The 23,135-nt window shown below is 42.0% G+C and overlaps 1 protein-coding gene across 5 annotated transcripts; it reads left to right on the top strand.

Moving 5' to 3' along the window:
* The first annotated feature begins 832 nt into the window (after window positions 1-832).
* arhgef11 (Rho guanine nucleotide exchange factor (GEF) 11) lies at window positions 833-22,793 on the top strand. Of its 5 annotated transcripts, none has more exons than XM_080052354.1 (42): window positions 833-2,583; window positions 3,570-3,605; window positions 4,623-4,714; window positions 4,842-4,946; window positions 5,450-5,499; window positions 5,610-5,667; window positions 5,769-5,968; window positions 6,136-6,207; window positions 6,315-6,422; window positions 6,668-6,716; window positions 6,881-6,918; window positions 7,047-7,139; window positions 7,562-7,630; window positions 7,799-7,903; window positions 8,207-8,305; window positions 8,589-8,631; window positions 8,889-8,985; window positions 9,460-9,582; window positions 10,190-10,213; window positions 10,599-10,725; window positions 11,255-11,348; window positions 11,715-11,744; window positions 11,943-12,072; window positions 12,490-12,696; window positions 12,958-13,005; window positions 13,323-13,471; window positions 13,605-13,745; window positions 14,450-14,526; window positions 14,658-14,783; window positions 14,916-15,033; window positions 15,133-15,281; window positions 15,410-15,485; window positions 15,574-15,756; window positions 15,859-15,940; window positions 16,055-16,135; window positions 16,275-16,330; window positions 16,451-16,585; window positions 16,779-17,012; window positions 17,322-17,432; window positions 17,578-17,885; window positions 19,131-19,263; window positions 19,380-22,793. In XM_080052354.1, the coding sequence occupies exons 1-42, from the start codon at window positions 2,549-2,551 to the stop codon at window positions 19,427-19,429; spliced, it is 4,341 nt and encodes a 1,446-aa protein (XP_079908480.1). In that variant the 5' UTR covers window positions 833-2,548; the 3' UTR covers window positions 19,430-22,793. The 5 variants fall into 5 exon arrangements, with proteins under 5 accessions (XP_079908480.1, XP_079908479.1, XP_079908481.1 ...); XM_080052353.1 differs by having other exon boundaries at window positions 17,322-17,438; XM_080052355.1 differs by lacking the exon at window positions 3,570-3,605 and having other exon boundaries at window positions 17,322-17,438.
* The last annotated feature ends 342 nt before the right edge of the window (window positions 22,794-23,135 follow it).

Genomic DNA, 23,135 nt, shown 5'->3' with positions numbered 1-23,135 from the left:
AACTGTTTTTTATAGGCCATAGTATAGGCTACTGTAGGCTAGGCTATCTAGTGCATTATTTCGGTCATTTTTGGTAACATTTAAAAACAAAGACTAAAGAAGGGTAAAGATGTGCCCTATCATTATAGATGTTGTCTTTCTGAAATAAGTTTACAGTTTCAGCTTTTACTTGTCTTGTTTATATATTGGTAATTGTAATGCAGTTGTATACGGAATCCCTAAACAGACATGTTATCGTACATTTTATTGTCTTCCTTGAGAGTTGATTTGAATTTTTCTGCAGAGATAACAGGATATTTACGACCCTAGTCTGATATGTGTGTTTATTATTAAACAAACAAAAAGAGTAATTTGAATTATTTTGATATTTAAGAACATTAGTTTGGTGCTTCCATGATGAAGCAAACAAATCAGAAATAGGTATACTACCCGAATGAGTGTACAAGTCTTCCTTGTGTCAAATGAACAATCCCATTATTTCAGTAAAATATATATTTTTAAACTTTTTTATTGTTGTGATCATGCAATAGGCCTAATTGATATTTACCAAGATACTGGATAATTAGATATCCCGATACAATGTGTGATTCCATATCTGTTTTGGGCTTCCTTAGTTTAAGGTTATCTATATTTTTTCTCCATGACATCTTACTATAGCCTCCTCCATACCATGGACACATTGCCTCATACCTGCCTGTTTTATATACTGTTCATAATACAGTAGGCTACTATACATTGATCCATGGAAGCGTCACACCACCTGCTGTAGCGCGGTCCATCCAGACGGTGTCGCTGCTGCGCTGTTTGTACGAATGAGAAGAACATGGTGGTAGATCAGCAGCCAGTCAAGACAGCAGGATAACAACACAGCTCAGATCATTATTTTAAAGACTGGGTTTAAATAAGGCAAAACTAAAATATCTGGGACTGTTATGCTGCCCTTCTGAGGCTTCTAGCAGATCACGAAAGAAAGGGGGAGAAAGAGAAAATCCGGATTTTACGACTGTATCTTGTTTTGTGGGGGAAGACCTGAGGTGGAGCTTTACTGGAAGCCCTCTAGCAAACTGGCTAACTCGCAGCTTTAGTGTTTGAATTAACACGAAAACTGGACTGTGGGATATATACAACTTGGAGTTACAACCTGACGTATTCCGATCACTTTCACTTGTTCGCATGCAAGTTGAAGTGATGCTGGCCTTTCGTCTTGCAGACATAGCCGGTTAGCTAGCCACCTCCAGAGGAGCAACTCGTTGGCGCAGCTCAAAGCCGAACCAGCGGCGCCTTCGCCCGGCCTGAGGTCCAACGCCATGCCGCGGCTTGAAACGGGCCAGTCCGTGGAGCTAACACCAGGGAGCTAACGCTAGCTGGATATAGCAGGCCGCTTCAGATGGTCGTTATCAGTCCCCGACCAGGTCATTAGATAAGTCACAAGTCAAAGTCGAGGAGAGCACCTTTTACTCTTTTTCTGCACGGTGCTTTCGCTTTATAAGCCCCCAACTAAACCAGCAGAACTAGCTAATGCCGGGTAATCTGCTAATTAGCCAGCTAGCTCGTTAGCGAGTGTTGCAGAGCCAACGGCAGCATCTGGGTTGGTTGTTGTTTACAGTGGGCTTAGCAGGTCAATTTCTGCCACTTGCAATAACCTCGAAGCGTGTAGGACTGCTGTGATAATTGGCTTTTTGACTTGCGTATTAAACGGAGGTACTTTACTTTGTGCATGAAGTGATTTGCATTGGCTAGCTACATGCACAGCACACCAGTACAGATACTATCGCAGTTAAAACCATGTTAGCTTTTAACATAATCTATGCAAACATATGACTGGGAAAGGAGCCACATTAACTAACGCAGTGCTTTTATTGTATGAGGTTACTAAGGTTGGCGCAGCTGTTGTAAACAAGTGTGACTTGCGTGTGAGTGTTTTGGTGTAGTTGTTTCACTGCAAGGTGTCACTAAACGTCAATCAAAATAATGCTGTGCCGTTTATCTGAACGCCGGTTTTTGCCTGTTGAAGCAATTGCTTTGAATTGATCTTATACAGTCAGGAATTGGCTTTTACACAGACACTATATGAGGCATAGGAGTTGTTGACCTCCTGGAGCACAGCCAGACATATCAGCCATTCATTCATTCATGATTGATGACCTTTGAGGAAGCAGACTGTCCTTTATCCTCTTTCCACTAAACATCCTTTGTGTTGGCATGTATTTTTAACCACTACTAATGTAACCTAGTAACGAGGGACACTGATGGGGTCCGAGTGTTAGTTCTACCTAGCAGCACTTTATTTTTTCAAGTCCCACGCACGCCTGACTGGAACGTCCTACTGGGGGGTGGATGGGAACATGAGGAGCACCCGCATCCGGTTAGCTTGAAAATCTGATCAAGGCATAACAAAAGGCCCCCTATAGTGTGGACTTGAAGAGGAAAAAAACAACCGAAGAAGAAAGAGATGGTGATGATGAGAATGGGGATGATGCTAAGAGAGGCCCAGTGACAGTGTTGATCCCCGCACCAGGAAGCAGAGGAGAGTCGCAAGGCTGCAGACATGAGTCTCCGCCAACCCACCTCTACACTGGACAGGTACGAGTTTGTGTTTCTGTGATACACACAGGGGTACATACAGGGTACATCACAACTGCCTTTCTTTCGCTCAAAAAATGTAGCCGTCCCAGATCAGCCAATCGACATGTGTCTTTCATCTGGCTGAGGTCCCGTCTGTGGCCACTGGAAGAACTAGTCAGACAAGCCGTTTACTGTTGATAAAAGTTGCCCCCTCTGGAACAAGGAAAAAGAGCCAGCACAAAAATTTCTGTATGCATGACTACAGCTGCCGAGTGATACATTTTACGCAACACCAACAAAGGTTGCAATTGTAAGATTGTTTATTATGGATGGGGAATCGATTCTCTTACCATCTGTGATCCTTTTGAAAAAGCAACAAAAAATTAACCAGCAATCTTGGTCAGTGTATTACACTTTAATTGCATTATATGGATACATACAGACAACAGACTGCAGAGCCTGAAAGTATTTCGCCCCTTTCTATTTATTCAACCAAGTATTGGGTTTTGAAACGAGAACACATTCTGAATCGTAATTGTGACATCAAGAGTTGTAATCAAATCACAGGATTTCCCAAACATTCCCACCCCTATAGGTTGTAGTGAGTTTCACTGTCATATCTGTTGCTTGGATCTGTTCTTGTGACTTCTCGCTTGTTGTGTCTAGCTCTGCTACTACTACTACTACTGCAGTTCACCCTGTTAGTGAATGTCAGCCATTCATTTGTTCACCGTCGCTGTGTTTCTGTGATCGTCTGTGTGATATGCATCGTGTCTTGATCATGTGTCTTTCCTATTTCCCCTGCTGTCGTGTGTGTGTGTGTGTGTGTGTGTGTGCGTGTGTGCGTGTGTGCGTGTGTGTGTGTGTGTGTGTGTGTGTTCTTGTGCACGTGCCTACTACTACTGTGTGTGTGTGTGTGTGTGTGTGTGTGTGTGTGTGTGTGTGTGTGTGTGTGTGTGTGTGTGTTTGTGTTTGTGTTTGTTTGTTTGTGTGTCACATTATAGCAGGGCAACCAATAAGAAAAACGCCCACCTGTTCAGGTAGGACAGCTGTCCAGCGAGGGGGCTAATGCCAGGGCTTTTAAGGGTTAATTAATGACACCTACAGATTGTACAGCTGCGGCAGCAAATTCTAGGTCGCTTGGGTCTTGATGTGTCAGACAGTGTAGGTGTGTAGATGGCAACATTTCTGTACATAAATGGCATTCCTTATGTTAAAAAAAGTTACAATACATAATATGTAGGTCAAAAGGGAACCCTGTATCTTATTAAAAACTCAAGTCCAGTCGACTTACGAGAACAGAAAGTGTGGCAGTTTCTAGACAATTGATGTGAGAGATTATTCTAGTATCTGATTTGTTGACGATTCTTTATTTTTTTTACATTATACTTAGCCATATATTGATCTTGTCAAGTTTGCAGTAAATTCCAATTCAAACAAGTCAAACTGAACAGATTAATAAACTCCACCAGCCATTGTGCCTCCGGAATAACACCAAATCACTTCAGTGTTTACACTGTGTGTCCCAGTCATACACCCTTTAAATAAATATGTTCTTGGAAATCAAGACTGCCCTCAGTGGCTGCCCTCAGTGTTTACAATCTGTACGAGTATACCTTAGGGCGTGGGGATGATTAGAACTCTTGCTCTGTTTCTTTGTGTCCTTCTGCCTCCAAGATTTGTTCCTCATTCAGAATTTCTTCTCTCTTTTTTCTCTGTCCACTTTCTCTGCTTTTTGCCCCTTCTTCTCTGTCATGCTTCGCTTACAGCCCCTTTGCTGCTTGGTGAGTTCTCCCTTTGACTGCTTTGTTGTTGCTTCTAATGCATTTTTTTTACGTATTATTTATCTCTCTTGGAAAACCGCATATCTGACCATACGCCTACCTAGAATCCCCTGCCTCTCAAATCCTCTTTTTCCCGACACTATTTTCTTCACCTTACTTTCGATGATTCTGTATTTCTTCATTTATTCCCCTCAGTTCTCCCCTTTCCTAGACTCTCTCTGTAATTGTTTTAATGCTAAACCTCTCCCTCTCTCCCTCTCTCAAACCCACCAGGCTCAGCAGTCTGACCATCGGGGACTCGGAGCGCAAATCCTCTGCCACCCATCAGAGGGAGCCAACGGCAGACGTCTTTGTTGAGAGTACGGGTAAATGCCAATGCTCAATATGCTCATGTGTTCTTTGTTGATGCATTATTAATTGAACTATGGTTAAGTTAATATCGCCTGATATCACACAAACACCCCTTCCCATGCTCCTGTCCTCCTCTCCCAGGTCCAGGTCTTGTCCAGAGATGCGTGGTCGTGCAGAAGGACCAGCTGGGCTTCGGCTTCACAGTGTGTGGAGAGAGAGTCAAGCTAGTGCAGAATGTCCGACCAGGTTAGCAGCATGCAAGATGGATGCACACACACACACACAAAGAGACACACAGAGATGCTCCAAAACACTGCAATTAAAAGTAGTTTTTTGCAATTTTTTTAACTTTTTAAAAGGACACCTTGACATTACAAGATGCAGTGTTGTCATTGTGTTTCATTTGTTTTTGACCACTGGGTGGAGCATTGGCTCATAGAAAAGGTATAAAGGTAATTACGGCTGAGAAAACGATCACTATTCTAAATGGTTTGTATCATACAGGGGAGCATGCACCGTCATTAAATAAGCGGGTTACAGCACTCAAGTGTTTACATACACTTAAGAAAATGTTAAGTCCAAAACTATTGAGAAAAAAAGTATAATTTGTTGCTTTTATTTGCACAGCAACACATTTTATGGATTTTTTTCCATAAGATATTTTTAGTGTTTATTTCATGGATGGTGTTGAAACATTGTTTAATATCTCTAAATGAGCTTTGACTGTATGCCTCTCATCACCTTTACAGGTGGGGCGGCAGTCAAGGCCGGGGTCCAGGAAGGAGACCGGATCATAAAGGTATTTCTAATTTCTATCAAAGCCACTGATTCAGATAGTTATTGCTTTGTATTTGTTTGTTTTTTATGTTGCTGATTTTCCCCGTTACCGTCTATCTCTCTCTCTCTCAGGTGAACGGTTCACTGGTGTCCTCCATGTCCCATCAGGAGGTGGTAAAGCTCATCAAATGTGAGTTTGGATTGTTTCCGTGTTGTAAAACTGTATTTTATTTTCTGTTCTTTCGCCCACTTTTATCTGATTCCGTCCTTTTTCTTTTTCTCATCTCATAGCTGGAACTTACGTAGCCATGACACTACAAGGACCTCCCCCTTCATCCGCCTCCTTGCCCTTGGAGCCCCTCCCCACAGACCTCACACCCAATCAAAGAACGTCTCTAGGTGGGGAGGCTCCACCCACTCCTCCTCCGCCCCTGCCCTCTGGACTGAGCAGCACCCCCTCCCAAAGAATCACTGGACCCAAACCACTACAGGTGAATAAAATCATACAAATACGGGTCAATGTTACCCAGTGTTAGTAATTTTCCACCTACTGTAATCTTGCATAAGCACTGAATATAGGTACTTGTTCTTTTGTATCAGCTTTGTTATGTCATCAAAATGATTCACCATTACTCTTGTTGGAAATATATTTTTTTAGGACTCAGAAGTACAGAAACATGCCACTCAGATACTCAGGAAAATGTTGGAGCAGGAAGAGGCTGAATTGCAGGTACAGGCACAGGCACTTAATCATCTTCTACATAACACCTTGTCATTGTTACAATGTAGCTTTCCTGCTAAATACACGGCTGATAACGAGATCTGATCATTTTACAGGATTTGCTGGAAGAGCAGTTGAGGAACCCGTCGCCGTCACTGGAGGAGCGGATTGAAAGTGCCAAGAGGAGAGCCAACCAAGTCAGGGTCAAGTTTCAGCAAGATCTGGTGAGGAGACACAAGTGTTTTATTCATATATTTTTACAGGCTTTCTTACATCACTGAAAACCCCTTCATATATTAAACTCTTAAGAAAGATATTTTAATCATCCATCTTCTTGGCTTTAGCGCTCATGTCAGCTTTCCTTATAGTGACATATTTCAATGAATCTGGCTATATAATGTAAACATGCTACTCTCACCTTTGCAGCACTTGCTTAAAATGTACAAATGCTTATTTATGCTTCTTCCAGGAGGGAACGCGCTCGGAACCTGTCACAAGCTACGTCATGGCAGGAGAAGGTTTGTATCTCTTTATCTTTACAAAATTGATCAACAGAGTGAACTTGCTTTATTAGGTGACTTTACATCTGAACAAGTTCAGGTTTTACTTATACACTAAATGTAACCATAGTCATTGTAGAAGTGGCATTGTAAGTGGTTTAAACTGTTCTGTGCTCTGGCAGGTCGACTATCGATGGACTCAAGCGAAGGAGACATGGAGGTAGGATGCACGGTCTTGTACCTTTTGATAAACTGGCGAGCTTGTGTATATGTGTGTATGTGATAGTCCTACTCATCCCGCCACCATCCCTCCCTCCCTCCCTCCCTCCCTCCCTCCCTCCTCACCAGGCCTTTGAGAGTCCCCACTCCTCCCCCTCATCCTCCTTCAGGATCCCCCAACACCGACGGCAGAACTCCGACACACACACCCTGTCTGATTTGGTGAGATTGACTCGCATATCACATTCACTCGTAAAGGAACACTTAGTTAAGCCCAGTTCAGGCCAATGGTCTTTAGTCTGAATTGTTCTCTAGGCGAATTAAAGTCATAGTCAATCAAAGTGCGACGAAGAATTTTAGTTTTTTGTTGGATTTTCAAGTTTACAACCATTCTGCATTGCCATTAGTGGAAAGCTTAACGTTTGGAGAAGTAAAATAAGTTATATATGTCATTGCATATGTTCCCATTCACACTAGTATAAATAAATCACTGTACAAAACTGCCACAACCTCCAATTCATAAGTCACATCGCATTGCACGGTATATGAATGAAAGTAGCAGATGTGCCTGGTCCCGTTGTCAAGTGTCTGTGAGTGGGCGATCAAGTGTTTCTCCATTTCTTGAAATCTGTCTTTGTCCAAAGGGCGGAAAGGTCCAGATCATCGGCCCTGAGGAAGAGGATGAAGAGGATGACGGCTATGCATTTAACGAGGTGAGAAGGACATTTGGTTTTTAGTCTTTAGACTTCTAATCCAAATATGTGATTTTTCAGCTGTCTTCATTTTGCACCCGCGACATTAGCTTTCTCTTTCTGCGCTGCATCTCTCTCTCCGTTCCCTGTTGTTTCATTTTCCTCTCTTTCTCCATGTCTCTCTCTCAGATGGATGGCCCGTTCCAGGACATCGAGTTGTTGAAGTCACGGCCAGCACACATGGCGGTGTTCATGAGATACGTCTTCACACAGCTTCTGGACCCCAACCCTCTGGTTAGTCCATCTTATATTTTGTGTAAAATAAAAAATAAAACATTTTTTCTATCCTCCTTTTATATCTCTCAGTTGATCTTTTCAACTACTTTTTTTTTTTTTAAACTAATGACTGATTTTGGTCACCAAAGAATCAAAATTAAATTCTAAATTTTTGGGATAACTGTCATCTAGAGTAATTGAAGATGATTAAAAACCTTGTATGTTACTCTGTTCTTTTCTATTGACCTAACAAAAACATTACAATGTGTGTCTTATCTGGGTTTGCTTGCTAACATTCATGGTATTGTGTATCTACAACAGCTGTTCTACCTGTCGGTGGAGGCTTACCTGGGCTCTAGTCCTAAAGACGCCCGCGCACTCGCACCTCAGATCTGCTCCCATTTCCTGGACCCTGACGCTGTACGTACCAACATGTCATTATGATTTTATACTTACATTCTATTATCTGTTATATCCCAGTATTGCTAATGTCTTAATGCTTTCCTAAATTTCCCTGCTGGGATGAATAAAGTATATCTTATCTTTTTCTTCTAATACTCATTTGAAAAGCGCTATAACTTGTATCAGATGCAACAAATAACCACTTTTACCATATATCTTGCTGAACGCTAAAAACATTTAAATTTGTTTTAGATTTGCATGTGTTTTCATTGTCATGGTTAAAAAGGTATTTCTTTTATAGCCCCTGAAAATCAAAGTACGAGAGGAGTATCTCACAGATATAGGTAAGACGAGTAAAAGTTTTTCTATTTTCTTATTGATATATATTGCCTGTATTACTTTATTCTTCTACATTATTATAAAATAAACAACTAGAAATTTGATCTGTGACTGATTTTTAATTCAAATGTTGAGCCATGTGGTTGTACTGATAGTGTTATTATTAGCTTGTGAGTAAATGTACCCATGTGGTTGTACCGATGGCGTGAGCTTGTGAGGTAGTGTACCCGCTGACATGCTGTTGTGTCCATGGTCCCTTCAGAGAGTCGTCTCCATGCTCAGGAGGACATCAGAGGACCGCTGTCTGAGCTGCAGCAGCTGGTTCTGCCCGACATCCAGGACCAGATACAGGACTACAGGTACTTTACGGAGGTTTATTTTAGGGCTGCCCACCGACTAAAGACACTAAGACTTTTGTCATTTAGGTTTTGTTCATGTTATTAAATCAAATTTGGTTAAAACAAATCATTTGGAGTTTGTAAATTCCTGGTATCAAGCCGAGACAGATACTATTTCTGTTCAGTCCAGTAGAGTCTCAGCTGGCTAGATGTGAGTTGGATAAAGTCAGACTCACTTCCTCTCTCTGTCCGTCCCTCTCTCTCTCTCTCTTTTACTGCTTGAAATATTAACTAAATTAGGCTAACTACAAGCCAACCGCAGTGTGGCCGGCCACTACCTGTCTTTGTATTATTGATAAACATTAATACTGAGTGTTATTTAGTGAAATTTTGGGCGTGTCTCTTGTTTATGTTTTCCCATCCAACATTAGATAATGACCATATTACCATTTTTAGGAGTCCATATTAACCTATTGGCGCCCGTGTGTTTTGTAGGAACAAGCAGATGATGGGTCTGGGCTCTCTGTTTGGAGAGGGAGACCTACAGCAGCTGGATGGAGACCCGCTGAAAGAGAGACAGGTGGTGGACAGACAGGTCACCGCCCTCTGGGAAATACTGTAAGTCTGTGCTGTTGCGTCACATTTTTTTTTCCTGTTATCAAAAACTGTAAAATTGCAACAACTTTAGGTTCATGGTGAAGGCACGGGTTCACTTTCTCGACAAGCTGACTCGCCCTTATCTAAACGATGTCAAACTCAAGACCAGGATGTTTAAAAATGTTTTAATTTAAATCCACCTGTTCACTAATTATGCGTTGGTGTGCTACAACACGTGGCCATTATCATGTAGTGAATGAATATACACACACACAGGCACACCAAGACCGTTAAACCAGGTTTGCCTAGCAACACTGTCCGATGTTAGGGGCCCAATAAAACTGTTATTACAAGGCGACAGGAGCTAACCCAGGCTATCATAACAAAGGTCATCACAACTGGGAAACCACATGACATTCACTGCTTTGACTTCACACACACCGGCCCATTCCCCGTCACATGACTGCGCCACTACAGTCTGTCTCTCACACCGGGAGATGAATTAACTGGATTTATCTTTGATCAATTAAACTTGATATCTCTCTTTAATAAAGCCTGTTTTTTTGCTGTGGAGGGAGTTTACAACCTTTTTTTTACGTCTCTCTGTGTGTGTTTGTTCCCGCTCCAGATCAAAGCACGAAGAGGACAGAAGGTAAAGAGATATGTCTTGTCTTTTGAAATGCAATTTAATTCACCAGCGACAACTGCCTGAACAATTCTTCCTAGTTCTTCCTCCACACCTTTCGTGTATTCTTTCCGCATTTCCCTCCACCATTTTTCTCTCTCTCTCCCTCCCTCCCTCTCTGTCTCTTTCACTCTCTCTCTCTGCATCTGTCTATTTCTCTTTCTCTCGCTCTCTCTCTGTCTCTAGCTCTCAATTCAATTTCAAAAAGCTTTATTGGCGTGACTATTGTGTTAAACAGTATTGCCAAAGCATTACAGATATTGCAAATAATAACAAAAGAGAACAATCGGAACAGTATGTACATGGAACAATATGATGAGTACAAATGTCTCTCTCTCTCTCTCTCCCTCAGTTCTCCCCTGGCGTCTGCCGTGCTCCTGTACCTGCGTCACTCTGGCATCAAGCTGAGAGACTCCAAGGTCTTCCCCGGTCTGAGCACGGAGAAGGAGAAGTGGCTGGCTTTCCTTAAGACCAAAAAGGTAAGGGCGGCAACTATGGCGACGATAATGATTCACTTATTAATCTTTGCAGTGTTCTCTACTGTTATATTTAAACTACAATTGTAAAAGGCCGGTTGTAAATGTTCCTGCAACTGCAAGCGTGCTTTCATTCTCAAATTGTCAGAAGTCATTATCCTTGACTGATTTGAAATGTACTTCAAATGTGTATAAAAAAACAACAACAGTGTCGTACAGAAAATAATGAAATTACACAACATAGGAAGCTTAAGGAGAGACGTGAATGACAAATACTTGATGATATGGGTTACTTATTTTGGAACTCATATTTTGTTACAAAGGTTGCATTTACAGTGTCACCAAAGGACGGCAATATCTTTAGCAGTGTTTTTCAAAATCTATTTGCCTGACCTTGCGCTCCCCTGCTCCTCTCCATCTCATTTCAGAGTTTGAAATGCTGTTCCTGCATTTCCACTTTCAAATGAATAGAAATCGATCAGTATGAATAAAGTGTGTATGTTGATTGTATGACTTAACGTTTTCTCTGCAGCTGAGCGGCAACAAGAAAGACAAAGATGGAGAGGATAAAAAGAGAAATCCCATCCTGAAGTACATCGGCAAACCCCGGACCACATCCCAATCAAGTAAAAAAACACACACAGACACTCATGCATTACTGTAACATAAAGTCTAAACCCAGTTCATTGTCAAAATGCACACATGTCATATCATCCAGTTGGTTTAATAGGAACATCGTCAGTATTTCAAATGCACATATGAATCCATCTGTGGAAAGTCATTATCACTTGCACACACCACATTAGAGGCACGCTTACACATGATGCTCTCACTCATTGTATGCGTCAGACCACATTGATTTCTTTCTGTCCTCTGTTTGCCCTTTTATTGTTTTTTGCAGATTTCTCTATTGATTTCTGGAATTTTCTTTGTGTCTTGTTGCTCTGATGTCATTTGTTTTCTTTCTTTTTTGGTTCATGTTGGTTTTGTAGCATTCCATGTCCCGTTGTCACCCACCGAAGGTATACATACATCTTTTTATCATTTCACTTTTCTTTTTACTCTTGAGTTACATTGATCTTTTTCAACAGTCAAACCCAATGTATGTAGCTGAAATATTGATCTGGCTCCATCTAATTTTTTATACACACCAACCCTCTCTGCTGAGCGTCGCCGTGTGTGTGCTATTCAGTGATACGTGTGTGTGTGTGTGTGTGCAGTCCGCCCCGGCAGTGTGAGGAACATCATTCAGCAGTTTGAGAATCACACAGAGACGGGAGAGGAGGGAGGCGAGGCTGCCGACGGCCAGAGACTGTCTTCTAGCAGCCTGGGAGAAGACAGTATGGACAGGTAAACACATCATCACCTGTGTGTAGGGTTTATATTAATGTCTGCTTAGAACACCAGCATGGTACAGCACGTAAAGTGAGACACGGCAGGCAAAAAGCACTGGTACAATTTCAGATTGTTGGCAATTTTTCTTCCATAACATGTCTTATATCATACTAGTAAAAAACTTAAATTTGGGTTTGCGTTGTTGCCTTGTCTGTTTGAGTGTTACAACTTTGGACACTAATGTCTTGCCAAATTAAGAATTAATCTAGATTTTTGGTTTTTAAAGAGATACAAATTTACACATAATTATATCTTATATAATAAGATATTACCTAAAGAACAGTAATACAAAAAAAGCTTTGTTTTAATGTAACTAATCAACAACCTGCAGTGTCTGGCCTTAACTGACAGTGTCCCTCTGTCCCTTTGCAGCCCTGCGGTCTCAGTGCGTCTGGCCCGCAGCGAGTCGCTGAAGGCTCAGGGTGAAGGACGTCGGCGTGGCGTCGGCGCGGGAACAGAGTCGGTCCCCCGTTCCCGTAGCGACGTGGACATGGAGGACTGTGGGGAGGAGAGGGAGGGGCCGGGCCTCAGGCTGCTGCAACACAGCATCTCCTCCTCCGCATCCAGCAGCTCTGCACGGTAACTATGCACTTAGACTCGACTAGGCCTTTCTGTTAAGTTTAAACTTACTTTTAGAATCATATCAGCATTTATAATTGGATACAGACCTATATTGTATTCAGGCAGGCATAAACTACATGATTTGAAAGGCTTCAAGGAATCAATAACGCTCCTATATTTAGAAAGAGCTTGTCATCCCAAAGAGCTGCCCCAGACGTGTCCCCTGGAAGTGTAGATGTTCACCTCATGCCCTCTCTCTCTCCACTCTCTCAAACTCAGGTCTCTAGAGAACCCTACACCCCCATACACACCTCGGTCTAGACGCAGGTGAGTCTCCATGTCCTCCCCGTAGACGCTCAGCGGTTAGCTCGTTGTCTAGCAGGAGATGGAAACAAAGATGGCTGACTTCTTTCCCACATGCAAAACTCCTGAAGATGACACTGTTTTGTTCGCAGGAAAAGAGAATAAATGTTTCAGTTTCAAGTCTCCTTGTGATGTAGTGTGAAGGCAAAAGGGATTTTGTTTTGCTAAATATGTCTACCACGTCTATCCCTCCATCATTCCCATGTGCGTGTTGGTCCATCTCCCCTGTGTGTGTGTGTGTGTGTGTGTGTGTGTGTGTGTGTGTGTGTCTGTGTCTGCAGGAGTGTAGACTCCCCATTGGCTCTGCTGCTAGACGCTGCGGCGCTGGAAGAGGAAGTGTGTGACGGTCAGAACTGGCAGGACACGGTTCCCCCTCAGCTCCTCGCCACACTCAGTCCCAGGGAGGTGGAGAGACAGGCTGTTATATACGGTACCAGTCTAAGTAGAACACACCTTAACTGCAAACATCTTCATTTGATTGGAATTATCATTTGACCTAGCAGAAATAACTACAAAATCATGATGAAATTGTAAAAAATAATGGTAAATACATTTATTTCCAGAGCTGTTCACCACCGAGGCGTCTCACCTGCGCACCTTGAGGGTTTTGGACCAGGTCTTTTTCCAGAAGATGAGGTCTGTGCTGAACTCTGACGAGCTGGCCTGCATCTTCCCCAACCTGCCCCAAGTCTATGAATTCCACGGTCAGTCGATATGTTAGTGTGTGTGTGTGTGTGTGTGTGTGTGTGAGAGTGTAAATTGAACATTTCCAAGTGTTAATTAGTCAGTTCCAAAAAAAATCAGCATGACATGTCTGGCTGTTATAATTGATATGGATGCATATTCTCTCATGTGAAGAATAAGGGTTTTGGTTATGGGTGAGTATGGTCTTGTTTAAAGTCATGTAGCTGAGACTATTTTAAGGATATATTCAAATTCATAATTTAAACATTTAATGCATTTCAATATGGAAAATGTAGGGACTTCTGCTCATTAGTTCTTAGGCCGGTGTCCCTGTTTGCACATTAAAGTGTGTCGTACTTTGAGTCAACATGTATTCGGGGTTAAGTGTTTCTAGGTAAATAACAATAAGTAAAGCAAATACTAAGCAATAGTCGTAACGGTTGAGTGTAACCCCAGCCTGCAGCTTTCTTCAGTCAATATGTATTCTGGCCTGTGATTTAGAGCAAACATAGAAGTAGGTATGATATTATTGCCATACTAGACTTGCAAATAGTTTTGATTTGTATCTTATCATTACATTTTAAGATAGATCTTATTGAAATAATGAATAATTATTAATATTTTCACTATTAAATTATATTTATCAATCATTTGAAAGCATTTTGTAAAACTTTTACATTAAACATTGAGTGACCACCAACGGGCTTCTGTCACGTCTTTGCAGCAAGTCTATGTGAGGCGATGAAGAAGCGAAGAGAAACTCCCGTCGTTCAGAACATTGGGGACATTATGTTGGCCAGGGTGAGTGAAATGACGTCCTACAGACATCTTTTTCCTCTCTGCTTTTATTTTCTCATTTTTGTTTTTACCATGAAATGTGTTTACTTGAATACACACATATTTTGTATCATAACCATGGTGTGTATTTGCAGTTTGACGGTGCAGCTGGAGACGAGTTTCAGGATCAGGCATCCCAGCTGTGCAGCCAGCAGTCTCAGGCTCTGGAGCTCATCAAGAACAAACAACGCAAAGACCCTCGCTTCGCGCACATTATCCAGGTAAACACACACTCGAGCATGAGCTGCAAGAAGCAACTGTATGGAACAAGCGGGCCAGGTGTGACTGCGCCCAGTCAGTCCTAGTCTTTGATGGAGCACCATGTGCTTATGCATTTGACATGTGTTGTTCAGGAGTGTGAAGCGAGTCCTCACTGTCGGAGGCTGCAGCTCAAAGACCTGCTGGTGTCAGAGATGCAGAGACTCACCAAGTATCCGCTGCTGCTGGACAACATCGTTAAACACACAGAGGGTGAGCAATCCAAATATACTAAAAATCACAACGCAAGAAAACTTTTTTTTTAAGTGACTTTTTTTTTTCTAAATCCGATATCCTTGTTTTCCGTTTTAGCCGCTTCGTCGGACCTCCCCTCACTTCAGTGCGCCCAGGCTTGTTGCCGAGGGATACTGCAGGCCGTCAACGAGGTTGTCCGGGAAACAGAACACCGGCAACGCCTGAGCCAATACCAACGCAGGCTGGACCCTGGTCCTCAATTCAAGGTAGTCAAATAGCGGTTCATCTCCTCCTTCCATGTTCCCATTGTTCATAGTACCAACCATGTCTAATTGAAACATATCCTCCTTTTTTTTACCCAAAATGTAATTTGTTTAACTCGTCTTTGACACAGAGTTTGGACCTCAGCACTAAGAGAATGATCCACGAAGGTCCTCTCACGTGGAAAGTCAGCAAAGATAAGCAGATAGGTCAGTATGGACACATTCTGTAAGGACGTATCTACTCATCAGTTTAATTGTATGCCCTTAAATCACACTGTCTGTCTCCCTGTATTAGAGATCCAAGCGCTGCTGCTGTCAGACTGCCTGCTCCTCCTACAGCGGGGCCCAGACGACCGTCTACAGCTGAGGTATCCATCCCGTTGGCTGGGTGGAGGGGGGGGAGTGAGCGGAGACAGTAAGACCTCCTTCAGCCCCCTGGTCAAGCTGCACTCACTGCTAGTCCGCTTAGTAGCTACAGGTAGGACTGGTTCAAATAAAACATTTTAAAATGAAGGAAATGCTTTTGCCCTTCTTTGAGGGCCCAAGTTCTGTGTAAAATAATGTTGTGATTTCTCCCCAGACAACAAAGCCCTGTACGTGATCAGCACCACAGAGAGGCAGATCTATGAGCTGGTGGCCGGGACGTCGTCAGAGAAAAACACGTAAGATCTTTTCTAGAAACTGTTCTTCGCCTGAGGGACACTTTACCCCGCATCCATTTTCTTCTTCAGCTTCCAAAGATGACTCCTTTTTTTTTTCTTTGCCTTTTTTTGCAGTTGGAAAGATTTACTTGAAAAGACCATCTCGTCAGCTGATGGTTCATCACCTCTGATCAATCACGGATCCATGCGCTTATCGTGAGTACATTTTATGTCTATGAATGATAATTAAAGTAAGGATTGCTTTGCGAGAAAGTTACTTGAAATACTTAAAGATCTGTTGTGTGTTATTCTATTATTATGCTTACTGTGTGTCGTTTTCTGTATTTTGCTATAGTTCCCCCAGTATACGCAGTGCGTCCCCGGTCTCAACATGCAGCAATATCTATCCAGGTAACAACCATCATTATAACCATCAGCCTGGAATATGAACACAGTCTGAAAATATTCAGTCACAAAGCAAATGCCTGTTTAAGTATTTTCTTTGTCCTTCAACTCTTTTAAATCTTGCAGACAACTCGTTGACTGAGCGTTCAGATTCCGTTGCGACTCATTCCTCCGGCGATGACATCGTGCTCTCAGCCAGCGAACCTTCGAACCAATCGGAAAGGAAAGCAGCCGGCGTGGCAGAGGCCGCTTTAGAAGATGGTGAGAGGGAATCAAAACAACTGCATTACTTCTACAAACCTTATTTAAACTTATTTTGTCTTCAATTAATAGTGTGTTTATTGCCGGTAATTTGAAATACTACACCTAGCAATGTTATTGAAGTATAAGTATATAAGAAGCCTTTTAGAAATCCGACTATAATGACCAATCAACATTTTCTTTTCTACTGTAGTTGAAACACTACGGCAGCTCATATTGCGAGACCTGGAAGAGGACGGTTGGAGCCACGATTCGGACGACACGCCCACCAACCAGACGGCCAATGACAGGAGCTCGCTCGCCGAGAGGGAGCGGCCGTCGTCATTGGAGACCGTCCTCAACTTCAGCACCGACGAATGGGAGGCTGAGCCTGAAGAGGCCCCGCCCTCAGACACAGAGCAGCCCAGCGTTACAGTCGTGAGGAAAGGTAACGGAGCGGGGGGGAAAACAACTTAAAAATAGTTATCTTTCATTCTCTTTTACGGGCCTGGCTACTATTTTCTTAAGGTGAATATTTGGTGTAGATTGGGATGCCTGCCTCTCCTCTGCATGTTATTTCTGCACCATGTGGTTAATTATTTGACACACTTTCTTTTGTCTGCTTGGCTTTTCACAACACAACATGCTGATCCTTCCTCCACTCGCTCCTATATCAACTTCTCTCTCTTCTCTCTTTCACACAACCTCTCGCGCACACACGCCTTTCTGTTGTCACACGTCTGTCCTCTGTGCATAGCTGTGGTTGCGGGTCCTTCTTCTTCTTCCTCTGTCCCTGACGACATCACTGATGATGTCACCCTCCCCTCCGACCAATCATCCGAGCCGAGAGGCGTGGCCACTACGCAGGGTAATGGTAACTAACTAAACCGGTTCAAGTGCTCTCAAGTTACCAATCAGACAAACATTTTTACAAACATATATACATGTGTAATATTCATCAAAATGTGTTTTTGTCCTGGGAATTACTAACATTTGTATCACCTTTGATCTAGGCAACACGTTCTACTTGGTAATGCCTACAGAGCAGGGAGAGAGCGTGACAGACGACCCCGAAGACCCTCCTACCCCTACAGCCAGCCACTTCCCTCAGTCTCTGGAGGAAGCTGTATCCACACAGACGCAGGTCAAGGAGGAAAGGCCGGCCTGCGCTCCAGAGCTCAACCAATCAGAGGCTATGCAACCGGAACAGGAGGAAGAAATGGGCCAATCGCAGGCTGGCCACCACACCCACGTGATCAAAAATGTGGATGAGATTTTCCACACCATTGAGGGGTTGATGAGCAAGTTGCGCCAGCTAAAGGTGAGTTTGTGTGGAGTTTTCTCTCATTCTCCTTTATCCTATCTATTTTTTATTACTATAGTTAGAGAGGCATTTTTAATCTGTTAAAGAAACAGACAAAAATAGAAAGTGCAAGATTAATTTTGGGAGCCAACAAACGGACTACGTCTTGAAATATGAACCTACCTGCCTTTTACAGGGTGCATACACATCGGTTGTGCCAAAGATATTTTTCTTTTTCTTGATGAGATGTGAAAATCTTCCTGCATTCTGTCTCCACAAAGTTTTCCACCATGGCCTCTCTTCGCCAGACACTTGATTATTTATTTATTTAATCTATTAAAGAAGTAGTAGCTTAACAGCAGAGATCCGCTTAAAGGGAGGGGAAGTTAACACTGCAGCGTTGGAGGGGACTTAATGAATTCAGAACACTGCATTGAGTGGAAAAAAAACGAAAGTGTGGAATAATGGTGCGTTCCTTTGTACTTTGGAACTGTCCGACTTCCGACACGGAAAAGTGCAAAAAAAAAACAGTTGTTCAACTCGGAATTCCTAGTCGGAACTCAGGAAACGTCTGCCTCTCCCGACTTCACTGAGATGACGCAGATTACGTCGCAACAACAATCTGAACCGTTAAACTGGCTAAAAAAAGTGATTTTGAAGTCCGTATGTTGAGTCGCGGCTGAATTGTAGTCTATTGGATCTACCGGTACCTGGCAACGGTTACTTGATGTAGCCTAACGTTTAGTTATTTGGATGAGAAAGGAGGTGTAAGATGATTGATTTACATCATACACTATTCGCTAACAGCGCTATGGCAACTCATCTGAAGCTCAGAAAATAGCCTTAAAAACATCTGTCTGTTGTAGGCGTCCATACTTTTGCGAGTAGAGGCACTGAAACACAGACAGGTCGGAACTCGGGACTACCAAGTCGGAAATTTCCGAGTTCTGAGTGCAAAGGATTATACTGGAATGTAGATTTTCCATTTAGATAGTAACCTTACTTATTGTAAAGACTGGGTCCATTCCTTTTGTTATTCTGCTGTGGCACCACTCATGCCTTCATCTGTGAAGATTTTCCTCAAAAGTTTGGTCCAATTATTTTATTAAAGAGGCAATGATGCCCCCAGGACATTCTTATGATTCAACCCACAAAGTTTACAATATTTTTTTTGCTTGTTAAGTTAACTCATTGTCACATGCTCGCATAATTATGTCAATGTTCTACTCATATAATGTTTGCTTTTATCCATGTTTGTTTCAGGAAATAGAGAAGGACCATCACAAGCTTTTGAAAACCCTCCGAGAGCCGTCTGTCAATCAGGAGTCAGAGGACCGACAGTGTCACTCTGCAACCGTCTCCAGGACACCGTCTCTGGATCGTGGCTCAGGAGACGGTGAGGAGGCATCAGATTAACATCTTTCAACTTGTCAAAACAACACACTGTCATATCTTTCCTTTACTAAATAATAGTAAACTAATATATTTTCTTTTTCCCTTGAACCCAACCAGGCAAAGAGGGCAGCCCGGCAGAGCCCAAGATTCAGTCAACTGGATTCTGACGTCGCTGTACATTAGACTCTCTTGCAGTCACTCAGTCTTTGATTGTCGCAATACGGACGCAATAACTGTCAGACTCAGGCACCTCGGCCCTGCCTCCCCTCGCCCCTCCACCCTGCATGCACTGACCAAGTGGAAAAGGAGCCCAGGAAGGACCATAGCTGTGTTGTTTTTTTTTAATTTTGTTTTTCTGTTGCCCTGGGATACCAGGAAGCTGGACGGACTCACTAGTCATTTCTTGAGGGGTCAGCGCTACCTCTGACCTTCTAACCAGAGCATCAGGCAGTCCAGGACTCAGTGAGGGAAATGTATGAAGGAACAAAAAAAAAGGCAGAAGACAAGTCGAAAGGAAAAGTTGGAAGAGTTGAAAGTGGCTGAAAAAAATGGACCAAGTTTGGATATTTGTGAAGGAAATATGAGTTGTTATGTCTGTCTGTAAAAAGCTGGTTGAAGGAACGGAGCAGGAAAGTGTTGAAATGTTAATTTAAGGAAGACAAAAAAAGAAAAAAAAAACAATCAGAGGGACCCATTACCCCTGCACTTTACCCACAATGCATCCCTCTGTCATGTACGTTCTCCACAGTGGACGGATCACTGTTTGCTTTACACTGAGTTCACCTGCCACCACGGCCGAAGGACTGTGTCTATATAATTCAGGTTATTTGCACTGGGTAAGGAAACCGATTCACACACACAAACACACACTTCATTTAACCGTTTCATTCATCTCAGAGCTTCTTATCCCCACACTAGCGTTCTAGGCACTGGGAACAGTCGCGGCCACACTAATATGTTAATTAGCCTTCTTCTAAGCTACAAAGCGGCTGTTTGGAAGCACCGGTTCAAAATATTGATCATTAGACGGTTCACGTTGATTGTTAAGTTTTGGAGAAAAAAACACTACTGCGCTGTTGTTAACTACTGAAAACGCTGGCAGGGTTTTTTTTTTTGTTTTTTTTTTCAGCACTGCTTCAGAGGCATTCAGGCTCCTGTCAGAGATTTCCAATTACGAGTTCAGCGGATTCACACACAGCTGTTCTGATCATGTAAAGTTGTTAAGGTCTACGTTCGGAAGATTTAGGATGTTTTAAAGGGGCAAGGTCTAAGACGGCTAACGTTAGGAACAGGAAAAAAATACAGATACAACATCTGAAATTTTTTAAATTTTAACCGGAAAAAAAAAACAGTTTGTAACTTCAACAAACCTCTGCCAAATATCACTTCTGACATTGCCTGTTTACACTTTAAAGAGTTGACAGTGCGTTCCGTAGCCCTCTCTCCAGTGTAGTCTGTGTGTGTAAATACTGTGAACCAGCAACTTCTCCCTTCTCCCATCCAAAGGCCATACTCTAAATTGTGTTGTATCCATCAAGGACACTTCCAAGGAAAATACCAAGTAGCTATGCATAAAGAGACCCCTCCACCCCTCCCTTAAACTCAATGATACGCACATGTTAAAAAAACAACTGCTATTTGCAATGGTTCAGTGAATGTGGCACATTTCAAATAACGAAAGCAAAAATGCATTTAAAGGAATAGTTGGACATTTTATTTGCAAAATTTGATACCTCCGTTACATACAGTAAATAGTCAGCTACCTCCAGCAGATGGGAACAGCTGGCCCGGCTCCGTCTAAACGCAGCAGCACCTGTAAAGCTCACTAATTAGCCGACTAATTAAAATTGACCGGCACATGACCCCCCTATAACACCACCTGTCGTGGTCCTTGTCTGTGCTTGTGTGGATCATTCTTATAAAATATACATGGTGTTAACCAGTGAGCTTTAGAGGTGGATTTTGTTTCCTTTTTCGACCAGAGAAAAGCTAGGTGTTCCCCCGTTCTCAGTCTTTATGCTAAGCTAACTGGAAGTTCTGTATTGAACGTTTTGATTGGAATTGATCTAATGTATAACTCTGCAAAAGAAGCCATATAAGCGTGTTTCCCAAAATGTGCAACTATTCCTTAAATTTTTTATTTTTTTTTTAATCTCTTTTTAGTTTAACATCCCTTGACGTTTTTAGAATGTGTTTCTTTTATGCCTTGGTTGAGGCCTGTGTCACCGGCAAAGCCAAGTGCTTTTCTGGCTTTTTTTCTCTCAAACTCCAAACACTAGACAGACTGCATTAAGGAAAAAATAACTACTTCTAGACAAGTTCTTTCATGTATGCTTGCTACTAAAATATTTTCTGTCCGTTTCTCCGTTCGAGCCGGGAGGAAACGCACTGGACTGAATTTTTATTTGAGCTGGTTTCAAATAACTAACGGAGGAGCGCTTCTTTAGTGAGTTACCCAGCCTCTTTTACCAGCTTTGGAAAAAACTGACACTGCACTAGCAAAACTGAACCAAACCATGAGCCAAGTCCATTTACACACTACCAGCCACTGATCTTACTATTAACACGATGATATTTCACTGCCTGGTGGAAGGTTTTCACATTGAGGGTGTGGTTTATGAGAAGTTTGTGAATTAATTGCAACTTGGACTGAGAGCGACTGATCGCCAGGTCAGCTGATTTTAGCAGCTAAACATTGTGTGTGAATTTGATGTATTTGTGCTAAAATGTTCTACCAAAGTGAAATATCTCTAACTAGGGTGTTGGAGGGGAAACTGTTTTTTTCTTACTCTGCATTTCGGATACTGATTCTCAACCACATCAGACCAATAGTTTTGTCCGTTTGGAAAATTCCTGGGTTTAAATGTTTCCATGTTGAGCTATGGACATACAGTCATCATCACAAACGATGCGTGTGTTGTCCTTAATTTGACACAAGAAAAATGCCAGATGGTCTGAGCTGGTTGAATCTTCTTCTTCCCTCCCATTTCCAAACTATAGCATTTTTCATCTTCAATTTCTACCTCTACACCTCAGTTTCTTTGTTTCTCCAATTATTTCTCTTTTCCATACATACATCTTGTACATTGACATCAGTGTTGTGGCCCTAATCGGCTGTTAAAGCAGTCAAAAAACAGAAGCTATAACCGATTCCTTTTTTTTTTCAATGTTGCACAAACAAACTTCCCTGCACGGTGCAAACTACTGTATGCATACACATGTTTTTAACTATCATCTCATTGTCTTTTTATTTTTTATTTTTTAAAGAAAAAAACATAATAAAAAAAAACTTCACTCATGTAATATAGAGAGATCAGACCCACTTGTTTTATATATGTTAATTTTTTTTCTGTAAAGCCTTAGTCCTCGTATTTTATTTTATTTTTGTAGATATGATTAAAAAAAAAAGGATGTATAAATTATTTTTTCTTCTCCCTTTTGTTTTTAAAATTGGTGAGATTGTTTAGCTGCACAGAAGGAAACAAAAGAGCTTGTGTCTCATTCATGTGTTTTGTGAGATTAAAAAGAAGAAACTGGATAAAGAAAACTGCTTGTGGATTGTGTGTCTTGATTTCTCTAGTTTGGGTTTATTGTCAATGATTGAATTAAGAATTTACCACCTCTACCACATTTTTTTTAATCAATCTTTTGGACTGAGAAAAACTGCTGAGGATTGGTCCTTGTAGAGGAGCTAAATAGTAAATATAGCTAAAGTTATTTGTGGCTAGAACTTGGAGAAAAAACAACAAAATAAGATCATCTGATTTTAATTAAGACTGAGTATCTAGTCTGTACTATTCAGAGGAGAGAGAAATGTGGAGTTTAATTTGGTTTCATGCTCTGAAGCCTAAATGTAAAAAACAGTTTTTCTTC

This window comes from Ammodytes marinus (assembly GCF_949987685.1).
Source record: "Ammodytes marinus genome assembly, chromosome: 23".
NCBI lineage: Eukaryota > Metazoa > Chordata > Actinopteri > Uranoscopiformes > Ammodytidae > Ammodytes > Ammodytes marinus.
Note: the sequence above shows the minus strand (reverse complement) of the source record. Positions and strands in the feature narration are given on the sequence as shown.

Excerpts from the sequence above, each read along its gene's own strand:
- arhgef11 (XM_080052353.1), top strand. The coding sequence starts at position 2,549 with ATGAGTCTCCGCCAACCCACCTCTACACTGGACAG. Across the intron at positions 3,606-4,622 it reads AAAAACGCCCACCTGTTCAG|GCTCAGCAGTCTGACCATCG; the intron begins GTAGGACAGCTG and ends CAAACCCACCAG. Across the intron at positions 17,013-17,321 it reads CGTTACAGTCGTGAGGAAAG|CTGTGGTTGCGGGTCCTTCT; the intron begins GTAACGGAGCGG and ends CTCTGTGCATAG.